The sequence below is a fragment of the Mytilus edulis genome, chromosome 10 (genome assembly GCF_963676685.1).
Source record: "Mytilus edulis chromosome 10, xbMytEdul2.2, whole genome shotgun sequence".
NCBI classification, from domain to species: Eukaryota; Metazoa; Mollusca; class Bivalvia; order Mytilida; family Mytilidae; genus Mytilus; species Mytilus edulis.
Genome location: NC_092353.1, coordinates 46671477 through 46697410, shown reverse-complemented (window position 1 = coordinate 46697410; position 25934 = coordinate 46671477). Strand labels below are relative to the sequence as shown.

General features: G+C 33.7%; 1 protein-coding gene and 1 pseudogene across 4 annotated transcripts in view; one reads left to right on the top strand and one right to left on the bottom strand.

Moving 5' to 3' along the window:
* Positions 1–25934, bottom strand: part of LOC139491320 (uncharacterized) — a 102436-nt gene that overhangs the window by 54962 nt on the left and 21540 nt on the right. For 2 of the 4 annotated variants that reach the window (XM_071278939.1, XM_071278941.1), the window contains exons 2-3: positions 25284–25464; positions 23983–24065 (exon numbers count right to left, since the gene is read on the bottom strand). In XM_071278939.1, the coding sequence (XP_071135040.1) occupies positions 23983–24065; positions 25284–25464 (264 nt within the window). Of the gene's footprint in view, positions 1–18940; positions 19346–20058; positions 20074–21439; positions 21530–23982; positions 24066–25283; positions 25465–25934 lie in introns of those variants that run through there. The other 2 variants (XM_071278940.1, XM_071278942.1) reach the window with 2 other exon arrangements.
* Positions 1273–7443, top strand: LOC139492108 (uncharacterized; annotated as a pseudogene).

Genomic DNA, 25934 nt, shown 5'->3' with positions numbered 1-25934 from the left:
AAACTTTAATTATCCTTTGAATTTAATATCGGTAATTGATTAGAGAGACTACAGTGGCGGATCCAGAACTTTTCCTAAGGGGGGCCCGCTGACTGACCTACGAGGGGGCCCGCTCCAGTCATGCTTCAATGATTCCCTATATAATCAACCAAATTTTTCCCACGAAAGGGGGGGCCGGCCCCCCCCCCCCAGGGCCCCCCTGGATCCGCCTATGGACTACTTTAAAGTCGTTTGAGTGACACACGTATTTCAAGCGTAGTTTTACGTCTCAACTTTTTCATTTACGATGGTCAAGAAAAGAAAACTGTCATTATGAAGAAATCTATTCAAAAGGTTGAGAACAAGCTCTTGAACGAGAGTAGCCCTTTAATGTAATGCCTACACATGAAACGAGGGATCAATTTCATGTGATAAAAGCTTTTGTTTTGTTATAAAAACCACTTCTTAGTACAAAAGGGAACATCAGTATTTTTCTTTTCAAGAAACTTTCCCTACAAACTATACTAGTAATATATAATCAAAATATGTCCATTAATTTTGGTTATATTCCAGGACTTATATCTTCTTTATTATATAAAGTATAGTGGCCCAGTCATTAAGAAAAGTTGTTTAAAATACAATGAATATTTTTCCCTTTTAAGTTAAAAATAAAATATGTTGTTTTAAAGTAAGTGTTTAGTGTTTATTCATTAAAATGTTAACTCTAAAATAAGTTTGAGAGCATAATCATAGACACAATGGGACAAAATCATCTTATTTAAGGGAAAAGGGGGGGGGGGGTAGAAAAAAAGGTAAATTTTAAACGAAAAATATAGTTATGTTACTTGGCGAAAAAAATAATAAAGTCGCGAAAAATATATTGTTTTGGCGAAAGATGTGGCGAAAAAAATAATTGACCCAGGGGAAACCCTGTTTGCAACAAAATAGTGTCATGTAAAATTGAGAATGGAAATGGAGAATTTGTCAAAGAGACAACACGCCCGATCAAAGACCAGAAAACAGCCGTCTCATCATATTTAAAAGGTTATTGAAATATATATTAAATCTTAAATGAGAATGTAGTTCCAGTGTGAAAGTGGTAACATTCCCCCTCTACTAGTTGACGATAATTAACAAACATATTGTTGAATTTAATAAACACGTACGTGGCAGAGGCATTTATATTTAATATTAAGCAAATTCCCAGAAGGAAGTTGAGATATGTTGAAAATTTTAGCTCGATGATGTAAGCAAAGAATTATTTTGAAGCATCCTCTTTGCATGTTATTTGACATGACGGTGTCCGCAGCCAGACTACAGTACAGTGATCGTTTCCGTTCCAGAATTATTTTTTTAACTCCATCATTTGTTTAGAGTAGTATGCGGATCAGAACTAGAACTGCCGGGGAGCTTTTCGAATCCCTACTTACAGCATTTTTTTTCAATTGATAACGCATCTCTAAATAGGAGTTGTATGAAAGCTTGTGTTTAATAGTATCCAATACTCTAAATTGTGTACATCTTCACTTGTTTGTTGTTCACCATTGCATGAAAATAAAGCTATGTAAAGGAGTAAGTTCGGTAAGGGTCATATTTGACCTCAATTATAAAGTTCCATGCAACAAGATAAAAAATGTTAGTTTGTGTTTCTGTTGTGTCGTAGTTCTCTTATATTTGATACGTCTCCCTCAGAATTAGTTTGTAACCAGGATTTGTTTTTTCTCTTTCGATTTATGAATTTCGAACAGGGGTATACTATGTTGCCTTTATTTAAGTGACTTAAAGACATTTGAAAATGATTTATAGAACACAATCTGTCATTGTTTTATTCTAAAGCGTTGATTTTCCACCCAGTTGGGTCAAAATAAGGAATTTTGCCGAAATTTAACAAAATCGGCAGGATTTCAGCCAAATTTAACACCAGGAAACATAGAGCGCAGCCGTCGACAACCTACACATTCAAGTGAGACATGTAAAATGTCATTACAAACATTATTGTCTGTGTTGTCGACGTATGCGGTCTATCTTTCCTGTCCATTTAGTTAATGTAAATTTACCCATTAGGCCACACCAAATTAATTAGTAGTTCTTTGGAAAACCAGCACCTAAATTGCCGAAATTAAAATAAGAAAATAAAAATAAGTTTCCCGCACCTCACCTGCCAAAACCAAAAAATAAAAATAAAAATAAAATTCCCGCACGTCGAAAATAAATCCGCATTTTCGACGAACTCGATTCCGGTATTAAAAAAAAATCTTTATCAATTAAGCGTTTGAAAATATGCAGTGTTTGTCATTTGTCAAGCATATTTTTGATTCTGATCAAAAAAGTTGCAAAGATGGAAAACGTGCTGATTGTTTCTGTGGTGAAACATTCAGACAAAAATAACAACAAGGCATACATATTAAAAAATACGGCAACACAAACAAAATGTCGGACATTCAGGGAACTATATCAAGAAGCCATTGAACGATGTAGCGATGCATAAAGTGAGATTATTAATATTAAAACCATACAAATAAGTAAGTCGAACAGTTTCGATGATTCTAGTATCGAAATATCTGACGAAAATATAGTATGGTCAATATGTAATGACCTAAACTTTAAATATGTGCAGTTCACAATTGATGATGGATCTACTGCTACTAAAGATGCATCAAATTCAAAACCAAGTGGAATTAATGCATTTTCGGTACTCATGAGCTCACAAAATGAGTTACACATGCCTGATAAACCTGTCCCCTTGTCTGGGAAACAGCTCACTGGGCCACAAAGACTTTACTCTGGTATCATTGATTGGGCCTCAAACATTGATCAAGGATGGTCACTAGACACTTTAGATACAGGTAAAGAGGTTTTAAGTAAGCTTAGCAGTGCACTATGGTATATTGATCACGGCCATGAAAAGTTTGCAGAGAAATGTTGTCGCATTCCTGAGTGCTTTCAACGCTTTAAGGGTTACAACGAATACAAAAAACTTCGACATAAAACACCGGTCATAACTTCTGAAAAATTAAATGATGTTTGTCTGAGTCTCACCAAATGCTTATCATTTCCTTCCATGTCATTGCCAAGACACACTCGACTAGCTTCTAAGCTTCTAAGCCCTCCTTAGCTGTTTAACCAAGTACAAAGAAAAACTTCAACTTGACAACTTTCGTTACAAACATGTCTATCAAAAAAGGGATCAACCCTGCCGCAGCACTTCTGGTGATTCAACCTGTCAGTTTATCAACCCAACAATTCTTGTAGACAGGGCATTTCTTGAACTAGATAAAAAAACTTAAACAGGTGGGACAATATAAATATATTGACTTGGACTTATTTTGTCCATCAGACAGAGACAAGCGAAGAAAATACATAAAGGAGTTGAAGCTTTCTGTACCTATCATGATTTACAGAATGTCATATGGAGGAAACTTGGGAACTCTTAATTTTGTTTGGTCTGTACCAATCGACGATTCCCCAGAACGTGCCACAACTAATGCTCGAATTATGTCAAAAATAGCAGACAATTTACCTAAGTATTCTACTAGAGCAATGAGACGTGATTTCATCAATATGTATTCACAGTATGTAAAAACACCCAAGTCTGTCCTACGTTATATGTTTCATGAACTTACAGGAACTGAGCCTGCACATGCAAATGCTGCCCAACAAACAATTGATGATCGTGTGGCAAACATTTTACTATCAAGTGATTACCCTGAATTACTCCTTGATTATAGGTCTTTAAATGGCTCAGATGCAGACGTCAAATATGGAGATTTTTATGAAGCTACAGGTAAATACTTTGAAAAGCAGTTACTTCAGGTACAAGAGAGACGTCACGGTACTGAACTCTACTTGCCATTGGCAATTTCAATGGAAGATTTAAAGTCTGAAATTGCAAAAACTCTTCCACCTGAAACTCCTATACCCAACACTGAGACACTCAGACTACAGTTTATGCCATCAAACTCTTTTCAGAAAACAGCATTGAAGTATACAGAACGCTTTGACGTAAAATTTAGAGTACAGACTAGAATGGCTCGTGTCGACCATCCTGATGGTAAATATGTAGCGACTCTGTTCGGATATGTGAAGGAATTTTGTGTCAAGTTCAGGAAAGAGGCAGTATTTGTATGTATGGATGACAAAGCCATAGTTTCCATTGGGGAACCTGGTATTCCCATTTCTACAGGAGTGCGTGGTCACAACAGAGTATTAACTCCATCAACTGGACCCGTGCTGGTTGCAAGGGATCATGACTTCCATGTAGGTGGTCTCGTCCCGTCAGTAACTCTAGTAACTGACACACCTCACCATGCAAATGACAGCTTTTTTAATGGGAAAGTTTATGTCACAACCAAAGACAAGGTTTTTCAACCATCCAATCCATTCCGTCATGCAACTGAATTGACACGTATTTTAAGAGATTATCACTCAACAGACGATGTAAACCTTGAAAAGACAATACTTTGCTTGATGACCGACGGAGGACCGGATCATCGTGTGACTTATGAGACAGTTAAAACATCACTTATTCAGTTATTCATGCAACTTGATCTGGACATGTTAATTGCCATTAGGACTGCACCAAATAACAGTTGGGTTAATCCGGCAGAAAGATGTATGTCACTCTTAAATTTGTGTCTGCAACATTGTGCTTTGGATAGAAAAGAAATACGACCAGATTTTGAAACGAAGATTCGCCACAAATCTTCCTTGAATGCTATAAGAAATATTGCAAAAGTATCACCTGCTTTGAAAACAGCCTTTGGAGAAAGCATGAAACCAGTTATTGAAAACGTAAATGACCGTTTCAGAAGGATGAAGCTGAAAAATGTACCTTTCACTGTTTACAAGGGCATATCTGATGAAATCATTGATGACCAATTGTCAATTGTTCCCATCAGTACTCAAGGTGAAGCAGATGAAACTGTTTTCAATCCGACAGCAAACAGCAAGGACTTCAGAGAGTGCAAAGCATTGCAGGTATATAATATATGTACATGTATATAAAATAGGGCTGAAATTTTTTTTAATTTTCAACTGGGAGGGATAGCTGAAAAGTTTATAATATAAGTTTTACATGTACATTTGTACATGTATTATCAATTCAAATTTGGAGTCTTAGCTCTTTAAGTTCAAATGAAAAAAAAAAAAGAATTTAATACAATTTTTTATAGTATGCAAAGTTCTGTTAATACTGTAAATAAAGATAATCTTTTGGTTTTAAAAAATACATGCAGTTTTCATTTTTTCAGTCTTGGTATTGAATATTTTGATATAATGTAATTTAAGTGTTTAATAGTTAATAAAAGTGTTACCTATGAGCAATGAGCACACAAGATGAGCATTCTTTATGAAATTGAAAAGATATGGGGTAACTAGGTGTCTTTAAAATATAAAAGGTCTGTTTTGCTAGATTTCTTCACTAGATTCATAATTTTGCTTTATATTTAATAATGAGCTCCAGTGTCCATGACACATATATGTTGACATGTTGAGATTTTTTAAATTGTTGAAATACTCTTATATTTGTACTCTTCATATTTTATAGGAGTTTATCAAGATTCATTGCAGCAGCACTCACTATGCCTTTCAGATAATAAAGTGTCGTGAGGACCCCTGCAGATACTGCTGCATTAACCCATGGCGTACAGACGAACAACGTGTTGAGAAATTGTCTTTTCTTCCATGCCCAATCCCTAATGAATCTGGACAGGTGTATCATAGTTTTGAAGAGGCAAGCACGCTGAATTTATTCTCATTTAATATGACATATTATAAAACAAAGTAATGAAATGCAAACTTTTGTTAAAAATTCACTGAGACTTTACACAGACAGATGTTAACTAAACTTATCAATTTTTCATTCAAGAAATGTCCTCTATTAAAAATTACTTTTTGCTTTCTTTAAAAAAACCATATTTATTCAAAGCAAATATATAGAATGTCCAGTGAGCTGAGCTGAAGGGAATTAGAAAAAGACAAGAAGTATAAAAAGTATGAGATTTGGAATGATTGCCAATGAGACAGCCATCCACCAAATGCCAAGCAACAAACAATTAAATTTCTACATGTCACCTTTTTAATCAGAATAAATGGAACTTTTGTTTTTAATTCATGATCACATTTTGTAAATTTATTGTCTTTTACTTAGATTAAATGCATACTTGAAAGAAATTACATTTTCTCAATTTAAACTTTCAGCTTTTTGGAAAAAAGGTTGACGACAGCAAACGGCCCTTAGCTAAGAACTCATCTGATTTTGACGACTTTGCGGTGGAATTTGATCGCAAGAACAGGGACATATTGAAATCACAAAAAGTCAGAGACATTATCATGTGCGGTGAATGTAACAAACCAAGAGTCATTTATAGTGCCAAGAAGTTAAGTGATGAACAGGTATACAATTTATTTTAATATCTAAAAAGATTAATTGACCAGTAACTGATTTTTGTTTGATTAAACTTTCTAAAAATATTATAAAAGCTGGAAACTTGTATTTTCTGCAAGTGTTCTAAACAAACAGTATGACACTGTACATTAGCAAGCAGATAAGCACTTATGTAAGGTATGAAAAAAAAAGCCATTTGATTATTACAAATGTACAGAAACTGGTTTGCAGAATTCATATTGGGCAGGTAGTCCTGCTTCATATATTGCCATGGTATACTGGTATAGAATATGATATTTTTATAGGTGAACTCTGTATTTTTTCAGTGATGTCTTATTTGCTAAAAATTGATTAAAATTCTATTTGATAGGAATCACTTTTGAATAGAATGAAAGAAGAAGGGAACTTTGAGTGTGGTGATAGCTTTCCAGAAGATTGTGGAAATACAACAAAAAGATGTTTATCTTGCACCGCAGAAGTAGAAGTTAACTACTATGGAGCATCATTACGTGGTATTCGAGTAACATGCTGTATCTTTTGTGGGAATCAGGATGACTTACTTGTGGACACGGACCCATACATAGAAAAATTGTACGAGAGCTTTTCTGTAGTGAGGCCAATTTGTAGTACATGTTGAGAAAATGGTCAGGAAGCAAAAACTTGGGGAATGAAATTCTCTAGAGGCAAAGGAAAAAAATTGCCATGAAATTGACACAAAATTACTTGTAAAAATTAATCATCTTTTTTGTTTTTGTTTTGAAAGAGACAGTAAATAGTCATTTGATTTTATTGAGTCAGTGATTTTAGTCATTTAACTAGTCAGTTAGTTTTTACATGCATTAATTCTAGTCAGTGTGGGTCAATGGTCATTTTACGAGTCATTGATTTATTAAACATAGATTATTTGTCATTAAATTTATAAGCAGTGAATACACTAATATTAATGGACAAAAGGGAAAGTGATATGATTTCAAAAAAGTATTTTGTTTTATATAAAGTCATTTTCAGGTAGATATGAATTTTTATTTTGCTCAATATATAAATGGAAATATATATTGTATTTTGTTTAATGAATACATAAAATTATTAACACATAGATTTTGTTTAATCAGGCCTATAGATGATATGCTGAATTGATTCGTGTTACCAAACACCATGGACCATGGAAAAAAATAGAAAAACTGGAGAACAACTAATTATTTGAGATCAAACCAGGCACAGATTGTCATTTGTAGTGGTTGTCTATATGTGATTAGTTTGGTTGCATATTCCAAGATCAAATTGGATGCTACAGGGCAAATAAATGTTTAAAATTGTTGTACATGGAGTAGAAATTAAGCCTTTTGTTGGCCCTGTAAATACCCCTACTGATATTTCATTGATACATTTCTTTTGATATGAAAAAAGTAAAATCACAAAAATACTGAACTCAGAGGAAAATCAATTCGGAAAGTCCATAATCACATGGCAAAATCAAATAACAAACGCATCAAAAACGAATGGACAAGAACTGTCATATTCCTGACTTGGTACAGGCATTTTCAAATGTAGAAAATGGTGGATTGAACCTGGTTTTATAGCTAGCTAAACCTCTCACTTGTATGACAGTCGCATCAAATTCCATTATATAGTCACCGATGCGTGAACAAAACAAACAGACATAATAGGTAAAAATGTCAAAAATAGGGGTACAGCAGTCAACATTGTGTTATCATCTTAATCACTATAAAAACAACAAATGTAACGAAGAAGCACAAAAAGGCATACATCAAATTAACATCCTCATTTTGATTATATTATACGATTATATTTGTCTATGTAAAATGCACCCATCAAGGAAGGAGGGTATGGGTACTGGTGTAAAATTGCGCGTTTGAAATTCGCACAGGTAGACATGAAATAAATTTGTCGTTCAAAGTATGACGGGATGCATAAATAAAGTCACGCAAAATAGATATAACAAACACTGACTTAGCAGTTAAAGTAATAATAATAAATAAAATAATAGTGTGGTTCAAAGTATGACGTGATACATAAGTACAGAGTCACGTAAAATGTATATCACAAAAAAAGTTGGTTAACAGTAAAAGTAATATTAATGAATAAAATAATTTTGTCATTCAAAGTATGACAAGATACATAGGTACAGAGTCACATCATAAAATAATTTTGTCATTCAAAGTATGACAAGATACATAGGTACAGAGTCACATCATAAAATAATTTTGTCGTTCAAAGTATGATGGGATACATAAGCACAAAGTTACGTCAAAAGGATATCTCTAAAAACAGACGACAGTAAAAGTAATATTAATAAAGACAAATAAAAGAATAATATAACACGTAATTAAGATGATAAACAACGTCAGTACGCAAAATCTATACTTCAAGACCATCGTGTATTATTTGTGAAGTTGATACGGAATATTTATCAACAAGTTCTGGGTACCTTCCGATGAACTTTTTTAGAAAAAGGACGAGACGTTCTTTGACATACCCCTGGTTCATCAACTTTCTGCTCAGACACTGGTGACGTTTTACAAAGTCTGAGTAGGAGCTGCAAGCTCTTGAATACCGAATAAGTTGGGAAATGTATATTCCATATGCAGGTGAAGTTGGTATGTTGCTACTAAGGTGGGGGAAATTGATAATTTCAAAATCAAAATCGTCTCGTTTGTCATAGATTCTGGTACTAAGATGACTGTGTATGTCAAATTCGAGGTATAAGTCTAAAAATGAGGCGGATGAAGCCGTGTCTGTTGTCTCTTTAATTTCTAGTTCTGGTGGATATATTAATGGAACCCAATCAGAAAAGTTTGGATTGTTAATGGAAAGAACATCATCAATATATCTGAAAGTGAAATTAAATAACCTGGCTTCTTTGATCTTCTTGTTTTTGACAAGTGTCTGAAGGAACTCCGATTCATATGAAAACAAGAAGAGGTCAGCAAGGAGAGGCGCGCAGTTCGTTCTCATAGGAATGCCGACAGTTTGTTGAAAAAGTCTACCTCCAAACTCAACAAATATGTTGTCGATAAGAAACTCCAGCATACTGACCACTTGTTCCTTTGTGTAGCAGGTTTTACCTTTTTGTTTGTCACTATTAACGAAATATGCCTTATGAAATCCCAAAGTAATAAATTTATAGCGTATGCTACCATTTTTATGTTGAAAGGCATTGTGGATTATTTCTTTTAGGCGATTTTTCAATTTCACATGGGGAATGGTGGTATACAGGGTTGAAAAATCAAAAGTTTTGATAGAACTAATTTCAGAAATAGACCGAGATTTAAAATTGTCTAGAAGTTCCTTAGAATTTTTAAGAATCCACATATGGTTAATACCACTACGCGAGTAAACAGTTTTACAGTATTTCTGAAGACCCTCTTTCACTGCGGATAAAATTTTAGTCAATCTGATGGACAATTCTTTAGTGGAACATGAAGATGAGCCAGCAATATACCGTTGTTTGTACGGAATTTTATGAAGCTTTGGTATCCAATACAAACAAGGTAAGTCCTCCGATTTGGTGTTCAATGTAATGTTTATGGAAGCCATGAAGAACTTATGATTTGCTAAAATCTCATCCTTGTCAAATGATATGTCTTTGTATGTGGGATTACCTGAGTGCTCCTTTATACCCAATTCTTTTACAAGACATTCGTAGTAATACGATTTACATACAAAGACAATATTATTTGAAGCTTTGTCCGCAGGAACAACAACATACGTATCATGAAGAGATGATAGACATTTCATGGCCTCTTTGTCTCTGAAAATGGACTTTGGTCGATCGTTAACACAGTTTTTCAACTTGTGAATGCGACGTTTTATCAGAGACCTGATAGTTTTAACCCATTCTGACAAAGTGTCCAGTTCAACTTCTTCTCGTTTAGCCCATGCTCTGGCGTAGTCCTCAATGGAATCCATAATTATTTTGAAGTTATGGTTCCAATTGATGTGTTGGGGTTCTCTAAACTTAGGACCATGAGAAATCACCTTTCGGAGATTTTCATGTTGAATTATGTTTAGATCTCCAGTTATAACATGACCAGAGGGGCTGTAATTATAAGGCGAGTGGGAACAGTCACATGTCGGAGGGCTTTTTAAGTATTGTTCTAAGTCAAGGTCCTGCAATGCTTGTTTATAGTTAAATATTTTAGGTGCAATGGTTTTGGTGTAACTGTAGGATACAATAGGAACAGATTGATTTTGAAAATAAATAGGAATTTTAGATGTTACCTCCTTGTGATGTAGAACGTTGCCGAGATTGATTGCATCAATTCCTCTATTGGCAAAATCAACAGGAAGGAATTTCCTCTTTTCCTCATGTAAAGGTTCCGATCTTACTGGTTTGAAAAGTCGGAAAAGAGCTACATCACAAATAATACTGACTAGTCTGTATATTGCAGAAAATGTATTGGTGCCTCCTTTGTCAAGTGCATAATCTCTCAAACGTTTTAGAAAATTAACTGGCAGTGAAAAGAGAATAGTTCTTATGTAATGTAACCCTAGTGGATGATGAAGATGTGAAAGAAGGTCATCAAAGCTCCCAGAGAGTGATCTAGATTTGGAAGACTTTTTAACATTAGGCCGATGGTAATGTTTTTGCCCATGACTACGTTGTTGTCGTAAGGTAGTATTAAATAAACTCATTACATTAATATCACTGCAGGCAGGACTTGACAAATTTCCTACTCCTTTAATATTGTCATTGCAACCATATGGCATTGCAGTCCCTAACTCCCTTATCCAGAAATTTTCTCTATCTTTGCGGAAAGGAGTACTTAGTACAGGGCTATTTGTGTGGTGATAAATTTTCTCAATGATGAGTACTTTCATAGATAAAGAAGGATCATGGTCCGGTTGATTAAAATGGTTATAAAGAACTCTAAATTGAGGATCTTTATTATCAGACCGGTGTTGATTCATTCTTTTACGCAAAGTTTGACGAGTTTCACCAACATAAAGTAGTCCACACAAAGTACACTCGATTCCGTACACGACATTGTCCGTGGAACAGTCCAGAGGCTCGAAAGATTTAGTATAATAAGTTTTAGATGTTAAATTACTAGTGAAATCAGGAGTCGTGATTAACATATCACATGTCTTACATGTGCTCCTTTTTCCTTTTTTATGTTTACAAGAAGAAATAATAGGTGCTGATTCACTTGTAGCAGGTGTCTTTAAACAGTCAAAAATATTGACACAACATGGCTTTAATTTATGAAAGGTATCTGAATTTTTGAAATAGTAATTACCTTCTGGCTGAACATATATCAAATCAGGGGTATCCCGGAGGATATTTCGTGGAACACACAAATCAAATGCTACAGTGTTCCGTGCAGCAAAAGAGGACCTTGGTAACCCGGGCGACGTCCCAGCCGGTTTGTTCTTCGTATTATTTGTATTCATCATGCATAAAGCTACCAAGTTAATGATGCCCTCGGGGAATAATCCACCAGCAGTAAAGTTTCTTCTGTGAAGAAACTTGACATCGACTTGGTTGTAGTAAAAAGTAAAATCACAAAAATACTGAACTCAGAGGAAAATCAATTCGGAAAGTCCATAATCACATGGCAAAATCAAATAACAAAACGCATCAAAAACGAATGGACAAGAACTGTCATATTCCTGACTTGGTACAGGCATTTTCAAATGTAGAAAATGGTGGATTGAACCTGGTTTTATAGCTAGCTAAACCTCTCACTTGTATGACAGTCGCATCAAATTCCATTATATAGTCACCGATGCGTGAACAAAACAAACAGACATAATAGGTAAAAATGTCAAAAATAGGGGTACAGCAGTCAACATTGTGTTATCATCTTAATCACTATAAAACCAACAAATGTAACGAAGAAGCACAAAAAGGCATACATCAAATTAACATCCTCATTTTGATTATATTATACGATTATATTTGTCTATGTAAAATGCACCCATCATGAAAAGATAGACACCAAAACAGTTGTTGACGGCCTTGTGGAGACCTCTGCACTTGTTATTTTTCCTGGTGGATGTTGTGCAGTTCTCAAACTTTAAAATACCCCATATTGTTCTATTTTTATATGTACCTTTTTATAATAATACAAGGTACTGACAAAATGATAAAATTTGATATTTTATACCATTTTTAAAGATGGGTGAAATTGAAAGTTAACTTGTTTAACACAGGATGTTTTGTAAATGAAAAAAAATGCATTTCTATTGCAGGATTATAGACTCCATGATGCATCTGGTTGAAATCTTAGTTATAACATAGGCTTATAAATATAGGTTATGTAGGTATTTCCATGTTGGTATGTTTTGGTGTCATTTATTTTCTGATATTTAATTGTAAAGTAGAACTAGCTAGAACCCCCAGTTTCCACTGTGCTTGGATTGACTGGTTAGTGATCCATATGCATAAACACAAAACACACACCATGCAGTTATGTTACAAGAAGCTAGCTAGCATACTACAGAGGGTGTCTAAGGACCAGAAGGTGCATATACTACAGATGAAAGCAGTGCATATTAAAAGCAGATAGCCATATAAAGTTCATGCATAAAAAAATATGTTCAAAAGTGTATATTTGTGCAGTGTTAATTATACAAACAACAAAACAAAATGAAAAAGAATGCAGAAAGTTGAAATACATATAAAAAGGGAGATAATATAATTATATCAAATTAGATCCCCTTTCAATTAAGTGAGGTGAAAATACAGTTGCTTCTTTTAGGTAAAATATATAAAAATTGAGAGAAAAAAAATATCGCTCGCTCCATATTTCTTCAAAATTTGAGGCGAAGAATTTAAAAATATAAATTTAAATTTCGCTCGCTCGCCCCATTTTTTTTTAGTAAAATCTCAAAGAACTATTAATTAATTTGGTGTAGCCTTACCCATATTAAAATGAGTACTATTTTTGACGTCATAAATAAAATGCAGGAACGTAAATCTGCAACAAAAAGACTTATGTCCATACCTAGTCACTGTATTAGCTATCAATCATTGTGATATTGGTCTAAAATCCCAATATGAAATCTCGGCTAAACAAGGGTGCCATTTTAGGGCCTTATTGAACCTACTTCTTTGGTTTGCTTAACCTGATTTACCATTAATACTAGTTATCAAAGGTACCATGATTATAATTTAAAACGCCAGACGCGCGTTTCGTCTACATAAGACTCATCAGTGACGCCTATATCAAAATTCCAAAAAGGTTGTGCCAAATACTGCAAAAACGTCAAGGATCTAAACATACGTGAATACCTACCAACTTGGATGACAATATCGACCCCAAATGAGTAGCAAAATTCATTGTAGGTTATTATCTTGGGTCTTCTTTACAAGAATTAACTGTTTCAATTACAGAGAAATTATGAAAAATACATCACGTCAGTATCGATTCACTGGGCTCACTTTTCAGATGATTTTTATCACAAAATTGCCGCATCCGTGGTCATCCTGAAACTTCATATTTGTTATGCGCTTCGGACGCAAGAAAATATTAAACGTGTTGTTTTCAATATTTTACATCACTACCTGTGCTGGTGGACTATCAGTCCCCGAGAGTATCATCAGCTCAGTAGTCAGTGCTTCGGTACTGACATGATTAAACAAACTTTACTAAAATTGTCCGTTAATAAATTTTTAATATATGTGTAACTAAGGTTTCAACTCCCTCAGGCAAAGTTGGCTTTAGATGAATTTGGCTATTTATTTTAAGTATTTTTGACATAAAGCTCTTCAACGATTTTCGGTACTTATCTATCTTTGGATTTCAAATGTTTGGCTTTGAGCGTTCCTGATGAAGGTAAATCCAGAAAAGCGCTTCGGACGCAAGAAATTATTAAACGTATTGTTTTCATTTTTTTATGCATTATCATCAAATACAACTTTCATTAAATATTAAGAATGAAAACAAATGCGGCCACTACCATTTAAGACAGAAACCGTCTAAAAAATTAACTCAAATGCTAAAAATGTGAAGATTTCTGTAATTTAACTTAATGATATTAGTACCCTATACATGTGCATTGTATTGTCTAAAACAACCCATATTTATGTATCAGAAGTATTCTTCTTTCCAATAAAAAGCTAAACGTTTACTTTTTTGGGCAAAAAAAGGGGTCTTAAAGATACCAGCGGGACAGTCAAATTCATAGATCGAAAATAAACTAATAACGTCATGGCTAAAATGAAAAATACAAATAGACAAATAATAGTATTCAAGAACGAAAGACCAAGCAGCAAGAATCCACCTAAAATGATGTTGAGCAACAACACGGGTCTTTAAACTGTTTTGAATTGAGCGCACACCTTTACGATGCATCTTTGTCCTAACTCACCAGAGACAATTTTTCGATTTCTATTTTTTTAGATAAAAAAGCTTGTCTGATCAGAAAATTGCGTCCTTCTCAAATTTCTCATTACGGCTGATGCATGCTTGTCAGAAAAGTTTGCCCTGTCGTACGTACCGAGTCACAATCATGTACTAGTTTGTGTTACCTCTTTTTATATCAGTGCAATGCATTCATGTGATTTAAACATCGGTACTGTTTCTTATATATGTATATTTAGAAATAAAGTTATAATGTAACTTAGTTGCAGCGTTTTAGAACATACATTTCAATAGCTTACAACATTCAATCGCCTTTCCATATGGGTTTTGTAAACCAGACATATGATTTGATTGAATAAGTTCATTTTCGTGGCTCGAGGGAAAAACAGGAACAACTCACTAATCTACACGATTTGTTTCTATGATATTTTTGCATCGTATGATATATCATATGATAATCAAATAAAATATGCAAACATAACACAGATATTAGATTAATAATTTTTTGAAAGATGAGCAATACATTTAAGATAAGAAGATGATGAAAATGTAGAAGCTTTGGTCACTTGTTTCCTAAGCTTTGGTCACTTGTTTCCTAAGCTTCGGATCAACTGGAAATTTAGGTGCAAAGGGGTGAATATTATTAAAAAAACGAACTAATATGGGTCGCTGGTCGGACACGAAAAGGCAAAAAATGGCCGTTATGAGAATGACAATTTAAAATTTAATGTAACCGTTAATGCAAAATATAAAAAATCAAAGAATTTAGATTTAAACATGTTAAAAGAAGAAGAATCGAGTTTTTGATACACAGTCTCCAACTAACGAAATATATCTCGGTAGATATACGGAGACACATATTATGGGGATCAAAGTGTAATAAGTACTCTTATATCAGTCAATCTAATAAATAGTACATGTCTGGAACAATAGATGAACCAGTCAGCGAGTATTGCTACTCAGCAATTTCGAAATCACTTAACTGTTGGCTAGTCAAAATGTCCTCTGCAAGTGCATCTTTAATTGGAGTGTAAATAGTTATTAAAGGTACCAGGATTATAATTTAATACGCCAGACGCGCGTTTCGTCTACACAAGACTCATCAGTGATGCTCTTATCAAAATATTTATAAAGCCAAACAAGTAAACAGTTGAAGAGCATTGAGGATCAAAAATTCCAAAAAGTTGTGCCAAATACGGCTAAGGTAATCTATGCCTGGGATAAGAAAATCCTTAGTTTTTCGAAAATTTAAAGTTTTGTAAACAGGAAATTTATAAAAATGACCACATTATTGATATTCATGTCAACACCGAAGTGTTGACTACTGGGCTGGTGATACCCTCGGGGACGAAACGTCCACCAGCAGTGGCATCGACCCAGTGGTGTAAATAGTTATCAAAGGTACCAGGAGTATAATTTAATACGCCAGACACGCGTTTCGTCTACACAAGATTCATCAGTGACGCTCTTATCAAAATATTTATAAAGCCAAACAAGTAAACAGTTGAAGAGCATTGAGGATCAAAAATTCCAAAAATTGTGCCAAATACGGCTAAGGTAATCTATGCCTGGGATAAGAAAATCCTTAGTTTTTCGAAAATTCAAAGTTTTGTAAACAGGAAATTTATAAAAATGACCTCATTATTGATATTCATGTCAACACCGAAGTGTTGATTACTGGGCTGGTGATACCAACAATGTGCGCATATTGGCGAATAACAGGTTGTGAACGACCAATACTAAAAGACAATTTAAGTCGCAGTCGATATATATTTACTCGTACTTTACAAACGTGTGTATATATGTAGCCATGATGCAAACACCTGGTCGAACTAGTTGTGCATAAGGTTTAAAGGAATGCACTGACAATGATAAGGCTAATGTTGAAAAAAACACAGTTGATAAATCAGGGGTAAGACTTTTAAGCAAAATGTAGAACCAACTAAACTTTAGTGATCACACTAAGTGCAAAAGCATAAGAATCCGCTATTATATTAACTTCTAGAGATGCAATATTGCATTAACCAAGATAGAGAACATACAAGATTTTTTCATCAGTCTTTGAAACTATGATCTCAAATAACATTGAAATGTCCACTGATGACTTCATTTTGATTAAGCATAATCGTTAGGTCTTTTTTTGAGCTGTTGCGCATGTGCCTCCTCTTTGAAGTATATATTATTTCTATCCAAGAATAGAAAAAGATGCAATGATTTTGATCTTAGTTTTTGTTTCTATGTTGAGTTTATTTGTTCTAAGCGTCAGAAAATTTCAGCAAGTATTGCAGCTTAATGTCTATGTATATATAAAGTCTTTGTTTTATCAATATTTTCCATGATCAATTCAACCATCGCAACATGTAGATTATGCATACCCTCCACAGTATTTTTGCCCATCCATAGTTATTTTGTGGATTTGAATAGCTTATTTTTGTGACCTATTTTTAGTGTTGTGTAGGCTGCTGTTTAACTTTTTGTAAATGAATAGACAAACTGATTGTGCCCTTAGTCAAATTTAACATTCTATTATAACGGTTTTCACTTCTTTACGTTTGTACTTATACTTATTATAATTTGGTGATGATATGATTAGCAGTGCATGCCATCGATATTTGTATAGATAAGTAGACAATAAAGCTAAGTCTTTACAAATATCTGCATAATTTTTACTAATCGATAAATAAAATTTTCGATTATTTCAAAGATCGATGAAAACAAACCCACATTCATGTAACTCAGCAATGATGTGTTTATCGACCATGCAAAAACCTTAAATATCGACGCATACCGCAGATTTCAAGGATACCAAATAGATATTGACTAATAAGTCAACAAAGATTAAAAAACAAGAAAAGGCAATTAACAGTGCACAAATTATATCATAGAAAACTAATTACTGAGAAATACGAACTCCTCGGAATACTGGGAAAAAATCAAGGTGCACCTAAAAGATACGCATAATTTTCTTCGTATGTGGTATCCACTCTGTTGTCCATGTTAGCACTAACCCGGTGATAAGTTTATATAGATCACCATGGATGAATAGGGATGGAATTGTTGTTATAAGAGTTGAAATACATGGTATATGTTTTATTCATTATTGAAGACTTTTATGTGACCTTTATTTGTTAACTATTTGGTAAGTGATCGATAATGGTCTCATTCGCAATCATATCACAGCTTCTTATTGTTATATATACGTCGTCTTCTGTGAAAAATAATCCTCATAGGCATCAGAAATAAACTTTTGATCGTCTACAAAAGACTTATTAGCTGCAATTAAGTTACGGTCTTTAACACGCAGCCTTGGCTCACACCGAATAACAAGCTATATTGGGCTCCAAAATGAATATTGTAAACAATTCAAGGTACAAACCACATGTCTAATCTATATAAAAAATTGAACCTTCAAAGTCACCAAACAAAATATTTTATTGACACTAGTAAAGGAGACAAAACGTCCGTCGTTAATTTCAAATTAAAAGGCTGATACCGTTGTTCGATTTATATGTAATCTCATTTTTATCTCATACTTTTATGCTCATAATAGTTATCAAAGTTACCAGGATTATAATTTAGTACGCCAGACGCGCGTTTCGTCTTCAAAAGACTCATCAGTGACGCTCATATCAAAATACTTATAAAGCCAAACAAGTACAAAGTTGAAGAGCATTGAGGATCCACAATTCATAAAAGTTGTGCCAAATACGGCTAAGGTAATCTATGCCTGGGATAAGAAAATCCTTAGTTTTCCGAAAAGTTCAAAGTTTTGTAACAGGAAATTTATTAAAATGACCATATTATTGACATTCATGTCAACATCGAAGTGTTGACTACTGTGCTGGTGATACCATCGGGGACGAAACATCCACCAGCAGTGGCATCGACCCAGTGGTGTAAATAGTTATCAAAGGTACAAGGATTATAATTTAGTACGCCAGACTCGCGTTTCGTCTACATAAGACTCATCAGTGACGCTCATATCAAAATATTTATAAAGCCAAACAAGTCCAAAGTTGAAGAGCATTGAGGACTCAAAAGTCCAAAAAAGTTGTGCCAAATACGGCTACGGTAATCTATGCCTGGGATCAGAAAATCTTTAGTTTTTTTGAAATGCAAAGTTTTGTAACAGGAAATTTATTTAAATGACCACATTATTGATATTCATGTCAACACCGAAGTGTTGACTACTGGGCTGGTGATACCCTCGGGTACGAAACGTCTACCAGCAGTAGCATCGACCCAGGGGTGTAAATAGTTACCAGGATTATAATTTAGTACGTCAGATGCGTAACATTAGACTGACCATACATAACTTTAACAAATATCAGATTCATCAGTTAACAAAAACTGTAAGTATATATATTTGTTCATGACATAGAACAGATGAATTCTGGGTAAATTCTTTTTAATTCAGATTTAAATCTGTGAAACAGTCAACGGGTATTTATTCGTGTGTTGTTGTCTCATGAACGAGTGTTATGCTTCTTTCCACAGTGGCTCTTTGTAGTTTTGGTATTTGTTGTAGTCGGTGGCGATGAAGTTGTTATCGGGCATGCTTTAGGAATGGTTTCACTCGAATCACAAACTTCACCAGGTGGGGAACATGATGATGGCCTATTGCAGCCTAGCGACGGAGGCAGTGGGGTAGCTGAAAGTATATTTGAAAGATACATTTAGATGAATTTTAATAGTTGTGCAATACACTGTGTGTTCTATGTTTGTTAAAAAACGCACGATTTGACAAGATAGATTTTGATACAAATTTTGATTATTATAGTTTTATACCGTTTAAGTATTATGCTATTATACTGATCTTATCTTTATGCGTATACTGATGGTTTCATTATGCTCATTCATTATGCTAATTATAATTATGAAAATAAAAAAAATAATACTACAAAACATATCTTACAGTCGGTTGCATTTAGTGTGTAGGTAAAGGTAATCTAGTTTGTTAGCTTGCTTGCTAGCTGAACCGTGAAGTCATTTTTCAGTAAGATATGCTATCCTCCATTCGAAGTAGCCTAGTCCTACAAACAGACAGTTTGGTTATCTGTCGGACTAGTCTACTCTTAAAGGAGGGCAGTTTACCTAACCTAATAATGACTTCACAGTTAAAACTGTCTGTCTGTAGGACTAGGCTACTTCGAAAAGAGGATAGCATATCGTACCGAAAAATGACTTCACGGTTCAGCTAGCAAGCAAGCTTACCAAAGATATTGCCTTTACTTACGCACTCAATGCAATCGACTGTAACAACAAAATAAGGCAATATACTGTATACAGAATATGAAACGCATTTATTTTGTAGTTTATTATTTCAGACAATGAATCAATTATGTAACTACGTAATTAACTTACAAGGTGGTGTTCTTCCTGCAAAATATTAATCAATGCTTAGTGAACTATTTTTTGAAAGTTGGTCTTTAAACAGTATTGTCGTTTTACCTTTACTCCTTCGTTATGTCATTTATACCTGATAATTATTATTGAATCTGTCGACATTATCGATTTCAGTTCCAATTCAACAGGTAGATAAACTATAATAATTTGTTTTCATTTTAGTTTAGAGATTTTGCGTGATGATCTGTATTGTTTTTTGATTGAAATTTGCTTGATTATTTTTCGTATTATGATTGGAATCCTGAGTACTGAAGAGTAAGGAGTAACAAAAATCGTTACTCGTATAAAGGAAAATAATTTATATTTCGTTAAAACTTCATTTAAGCACAAACTCCACCAAAAAATAGATGGTGACACATGCTAAGGCATATTCAGGTTAATGTTTTCCTTAAAGGAATAGACAATAGGCAAAAATGCTTCTCTATGAATTACATGTTAACATTAAGGATAACAAAACCAGAATTTTCAACATCTCCGGAGAATAAGTATTTACAATTCCACTAGCAACATGTTATATTGGCATACTTTTAACATGCGGCATTGTTTAAGTTTTCCTATACAGAGAATTGAATCATGTACATGGATGATTTGTGTTGTTGTTCTTCATCTCAAAAGTTGCTAGAAAGTGTTATGCAAAGGATGCACTCCAGTTTAATTACATCAAAGCGGTTCCTGTGATATTTTTACACTGTATAATTAGTGCAATGTATAATGAAACTATATAATATTTGTTTTCATAAACTAGCCGTTTCAGAATCTAATGCAGTGTGGGTAATATTTCCAAAAGCGTACACCAAAACGTCGTGATTGGTTAAAATGTCATAAACAAAAGACATTCAACCAATGAGGTAAATTTATTTTCATTCTGGTGTACGAAAAATGAAATTACCCATGATTCTTTAGATTCTTAAACAGCCAATCATAGACATAGTAGAACAACGTATACAGTACTAGTGTTAACATTGTAAAATAAAATTAAACAATTTTCAACCACTTACAAAGAATAAAGTGTCTATGCCTACATGTAAGATATGGGCAATTAAATAATTTGGCAGCACATGGTTGCCTCTAGATTTCTAATTCATTAATTATTGGAACTATTTATTTTGGAAAAAAATAATAACAAAGAAAACCAAGGTTTTGAAAAGATTTTCAGAATGTAAATGACGTAAAATCATGTTATAAAATGTTAAACTGAAAAGTAGAGATAAATGTGTTAAATTCTTAATAACACTAGCTAGATAAAATAAGACGACTCCGAATATCTGACAAAAACTCAAAAACATTCTTTGTTACATAGAAGTACATATTTTTTTTTCTTCACTCAGCCAGGACTTACCAACTGTCCACAAAAACGTAAAATCTGGCACTTCACAAAATTCACATACATCTGTAAATGCTGTGGTCTGGTTTACAGAACGAAATCTATCTGAAAAAAATCACAAAATTTTCTAATTTCTAAAAAAAATGTGAGGTAAGTTTTTTTTTTCTTCAATATAAGCCCAAACATCAATAAAACAACACAACACATACGCGGCATGATGTATATATTTTTTTCAGAAATATTAGTTATTCAGAGTTTCATTATTTCAATATGCTGCTAACATGAAAATGCACGACATATGCATAACTAAGCGTATAGCAATTTTCCAATCACAATGATTTTAATAAGTGTTGATCTAAATATAAACCGCAGAAGATACCAAAGGGACTTCCAAAACTCACAAGTCAACGAAAAACTGTCATCGCCATGGCAATAATCAAAATTCAAAAGTTATTAAACAATGACGAACTTATAATAATAAAAAAAAAACATCTTAAATTGGCAGTTTAAGATAATTGTCAATCTGTTGTAACAGCAAATTCTTGATACATGCATGTTCATGACAATGCCGAAGTTACGGTTATAGGTTAAACAATCGGTGTATAAACTTTAGGAATACAGAATTTTTATACGATGGTTCACGTAAAGGAAAAAGTTTTTGTTTTTGCGCTTTCGTTTGTATTTCGTCATGTTTTGAAATGTCTTAAATGTGCCAAGAGCATTTAAATGTCTTTCGAGGAAATTTATTTTATTTTGATTTTGTAGATTTTTGCGAGCTCCTGTCCATTAATTATTTTTGTTATGCATCCCAATAAGAATAAAAGCTCTATTGTCTTTTTTTAATTGAAATCTTGAAAACAATGAACTCTGCATAGCGTTTGCAAATTGGTTCATATACATATGGATTTACGTAGGAGGTAGTTTGTAACATCCATTATTATATATATCTCTGAGTCTGCGCTAAGTATAGACATATCGAATATTTAATCATGGGGTTGCTTTCAAAGCAAAAGAAGCACGTCATACTATAATAAGCATTATTCTCTTGATTAGAGGAATCTTGTTAGAACTAATCGGGAAAAATACAAAGGAAACAAATCAATTATATGTAAGACTCAGGTCGAGGTCCGGTCTCTAATCGACGTCCGTTCCTCAAATCGACGTCCAAATCTGACGTCGCAATACAATATCCTCAAACCGATGGCCGATTTGATGCCTATCTAATCAACGTCCAATTTTATCTTCTCTAATCGACGTCCAATTTTAGCTGCTCTTATTGACGTCCGTTTTGGACAAGTAAAACAATATTGAACTGAATTGATGACTATCTTTTATTTACTACTATAAATAGGTTGTGATATCAATTATATTTTTGTTTAAGATAACATAAAGATCAGGTGATGTGATATGATTTCCGATGGGACAACTATCGACCGGAGTTCAATTAAACTGAATCTAAGCAATTGTAGGTAACCCTACGGCTTTCAACAATGATAAAAGCCTGAACGGCAATGCTATGAAAGGCCTCGACATGAATTATGTAAACAATTCAAATTAGAAAATTGAGAGGCGGATATAAAGGGTTTTCAAGACCCCCCATTTGTTGGAAAAATTTGGCCCGTTGGGAACACTCTTTTTAAAAATGGCTTGATCCGCCCCTGCGTTGGCACTTAGTTGGCCCCCTTATGAAAATTTCTGAATCCGCCAGTGGCAACGACAACCACTGGACTATAGGCACATTAAGAATACCATGGGGTTAAACATGTGTGTGTTAGTATTAACCCTCCACTAACCTGGAACAGCGGTATAGTACATAATAACATAACAAATATAATGCCATTTTTTGAGAATACGTTTCAATCCAGGTGTAAAACTCATAGCTTTGTTGAAAACTCTCTCACAGAGTCCGTATTATAAAACTTCTTTATCTATTATATTGTTGAAGACTGAATAATGTAGCTCGATATCGTTTGGTTTCCTTGTCGTTGATTTGCCTTCTGATTGAATTACTCTTACATGTATGTCATTTATAAATTCGAATAGGAATGAGTGACACACTATTATGTAGTTCGATTGGATTAACTTTTTATCACGATAGACATTAATATGCATGTTACCTATTTGGGGTTAATACTATTCTATATGAAAAGTATGTATAGATATTTAAAAGTTTAGATGACATAAGCATGATAAGAATCTAACAAAACATGTACATGTATAGATGTTTGTTCAGTAATTTGTTAATTTTTAATGACGAACATCGATAAGGGAAGACTACAACCAATCGAACGTCGTTTTGGCAATACATGACGTTACATTGGACGTCGATTAGAGGATCAAAATATTGGACGTCGATTTGAGAATGTGACGTCAGATCTGGACGTCGATCTTAGAAACGGACGTCGGCTAGAGGCCGGATGTCTATCTGTGTCTAACATATGTATGCATCATCTGGTGGTATAAACATGTAGCATACATTTAGTACGGACATGCCAATTTCTGGATTTTAAGATAAATATTGCATGTATAATAATGTGATGAACAGCGGATAAACTTACTCCAACCTCCCATTACAAACTCAAGGGGAATATCCGGATTATAATTGATCGAAAAGCACCTGAAGCTGTCAGTGCCCTCTAATCTGAAAAAGTGTATCTTTAGTTAATCATGTTCGAAGTATGCACTACCTTATGTTCCTATACTTTATATTCTATTTCTATTTTATGATATTATACATTTATTTCTTGTGCCAGAAGGAGATATCGTAATCTAAGAAAAGGTAGATCCATGATTTATTTCACTTCCTACTCTTTTTTTTTAACTTCTTGACATAAGATATAAAAACCACATAACGTTTTTTTTTTAGATAACTGAACACATTGTCAACATACACAACAATACTCAGTACTGATTCAAAGTTAATTATTTGTCGTATATGGTTTGTTTTTAGTTGTGAAATATTTAAAAAAAAACGAGATTACTATACTATCCCTTTTTTCAAGTGTCTAAATAAGACTCACAAGATCATAACATCACGTCTTGCGTATTAAAGTATTTGCATGGTACCTTAGGTAACTATTTACACCACTGGTTTGATACAACTGCAGGAGGACGTTTCGTCCCCGAGTGTATCACCAGACCAGTTGTCATTTTTATAAATATTAAAAATATCCATTATTCGAAATACTACGGATTTTTGTATCCAAGTCATAACTTAACCTAGCCGTATTTGGCACAACATTTTGTAATTTTTTATCCAAAATGCTCTTCAACTATTGACTTGTAGGGCTAGTTTTGACACTTTAATGCGTTGGGCACGTTTTGTGACTATAAAATGGACTTCAAGCAGTTCATGTAATTTTGGAAAGTAAGAACAGATAAGTAAATAAGACTCACAAGATCATAACATCACGTCTTGCGTATTAAAGTATTTGCATGGTACCTTAGGTAACTATTTATACCACTGGTTTGATACAACTTCAGGAGGACATTTCGTCCCCGAGTGTATCACCAGCCCAGTTGTCATTTTTGTAAATATTAAATGTATGCGTTATTCGAATTGCTAAGGATTTTTGTATCCCAGTCATAACTTATCCTAGCCGTACTTGGCACAACATTTTGTAATTTTTTATCCAAAATGCTCTTCAACTTTTGACTTGTTTGGCTGTCTAACTAATTTAATTTGAGCCTTATGAAGACAGAACTCGCGTCTTGCGTATCAATTTATAAATCTTGTACATTTGATAACTATTTACGAACCATACTGTAGAATAAACCTGTTTAATTTAGAATGAAGAAATTGGCAAAATAGATTTCTCAAATTAATTTTGACATCAAGATACACTGTACATTATTTTACCTCAAAATCAGGAATTTTTCTGTTATTTGATGACAAATGAAGTTTAAACGAGTTTCTATGAGTATAGTACTCGTTCTACCATCAGCATTAAACGTCCAAGTCTCAGAAAAATTATGATTGTAATCTCCAAATGTTTGATTGTGCCATGGACAAGGAAAATAACATGGATATTCCGTCATACCTGGAATAAACGTATATAAGTTAATATAAATAATACTTAAATAAGGTCACGGAAACGGATAGGAAGGCAATTCCTTGAACATATATATGGTATGCATTGTTTCTAACATATATGTGTTTGAACAATGCTTGAAAGCAGATAGAATGATGAGCTTTGTTTGGCATTTTTTTTCTGTTTCGAGACTAGTACATTTACAATTTACATTTTGAGACAAAAGATAGTTTTGTTTCGATTCCGTTTCAAAGGAAAAGTTTTGGGTTATAAACGTTAATTTTGAATCTGAAGTGGTCGACGTTAGAATTCCGCTAATCAGTATTATTCATTAGATCCACAGAAACGCATTGCCAGCGTCATAAACAGTGCGATATACCGTGGGTTACTGTTTCTCGTGAATGAATTTACGGACAATGCAATGTGACTGCTCATTTTTACAGTCGTAATATTATACATCTTATTTCAGTCTAAATCTG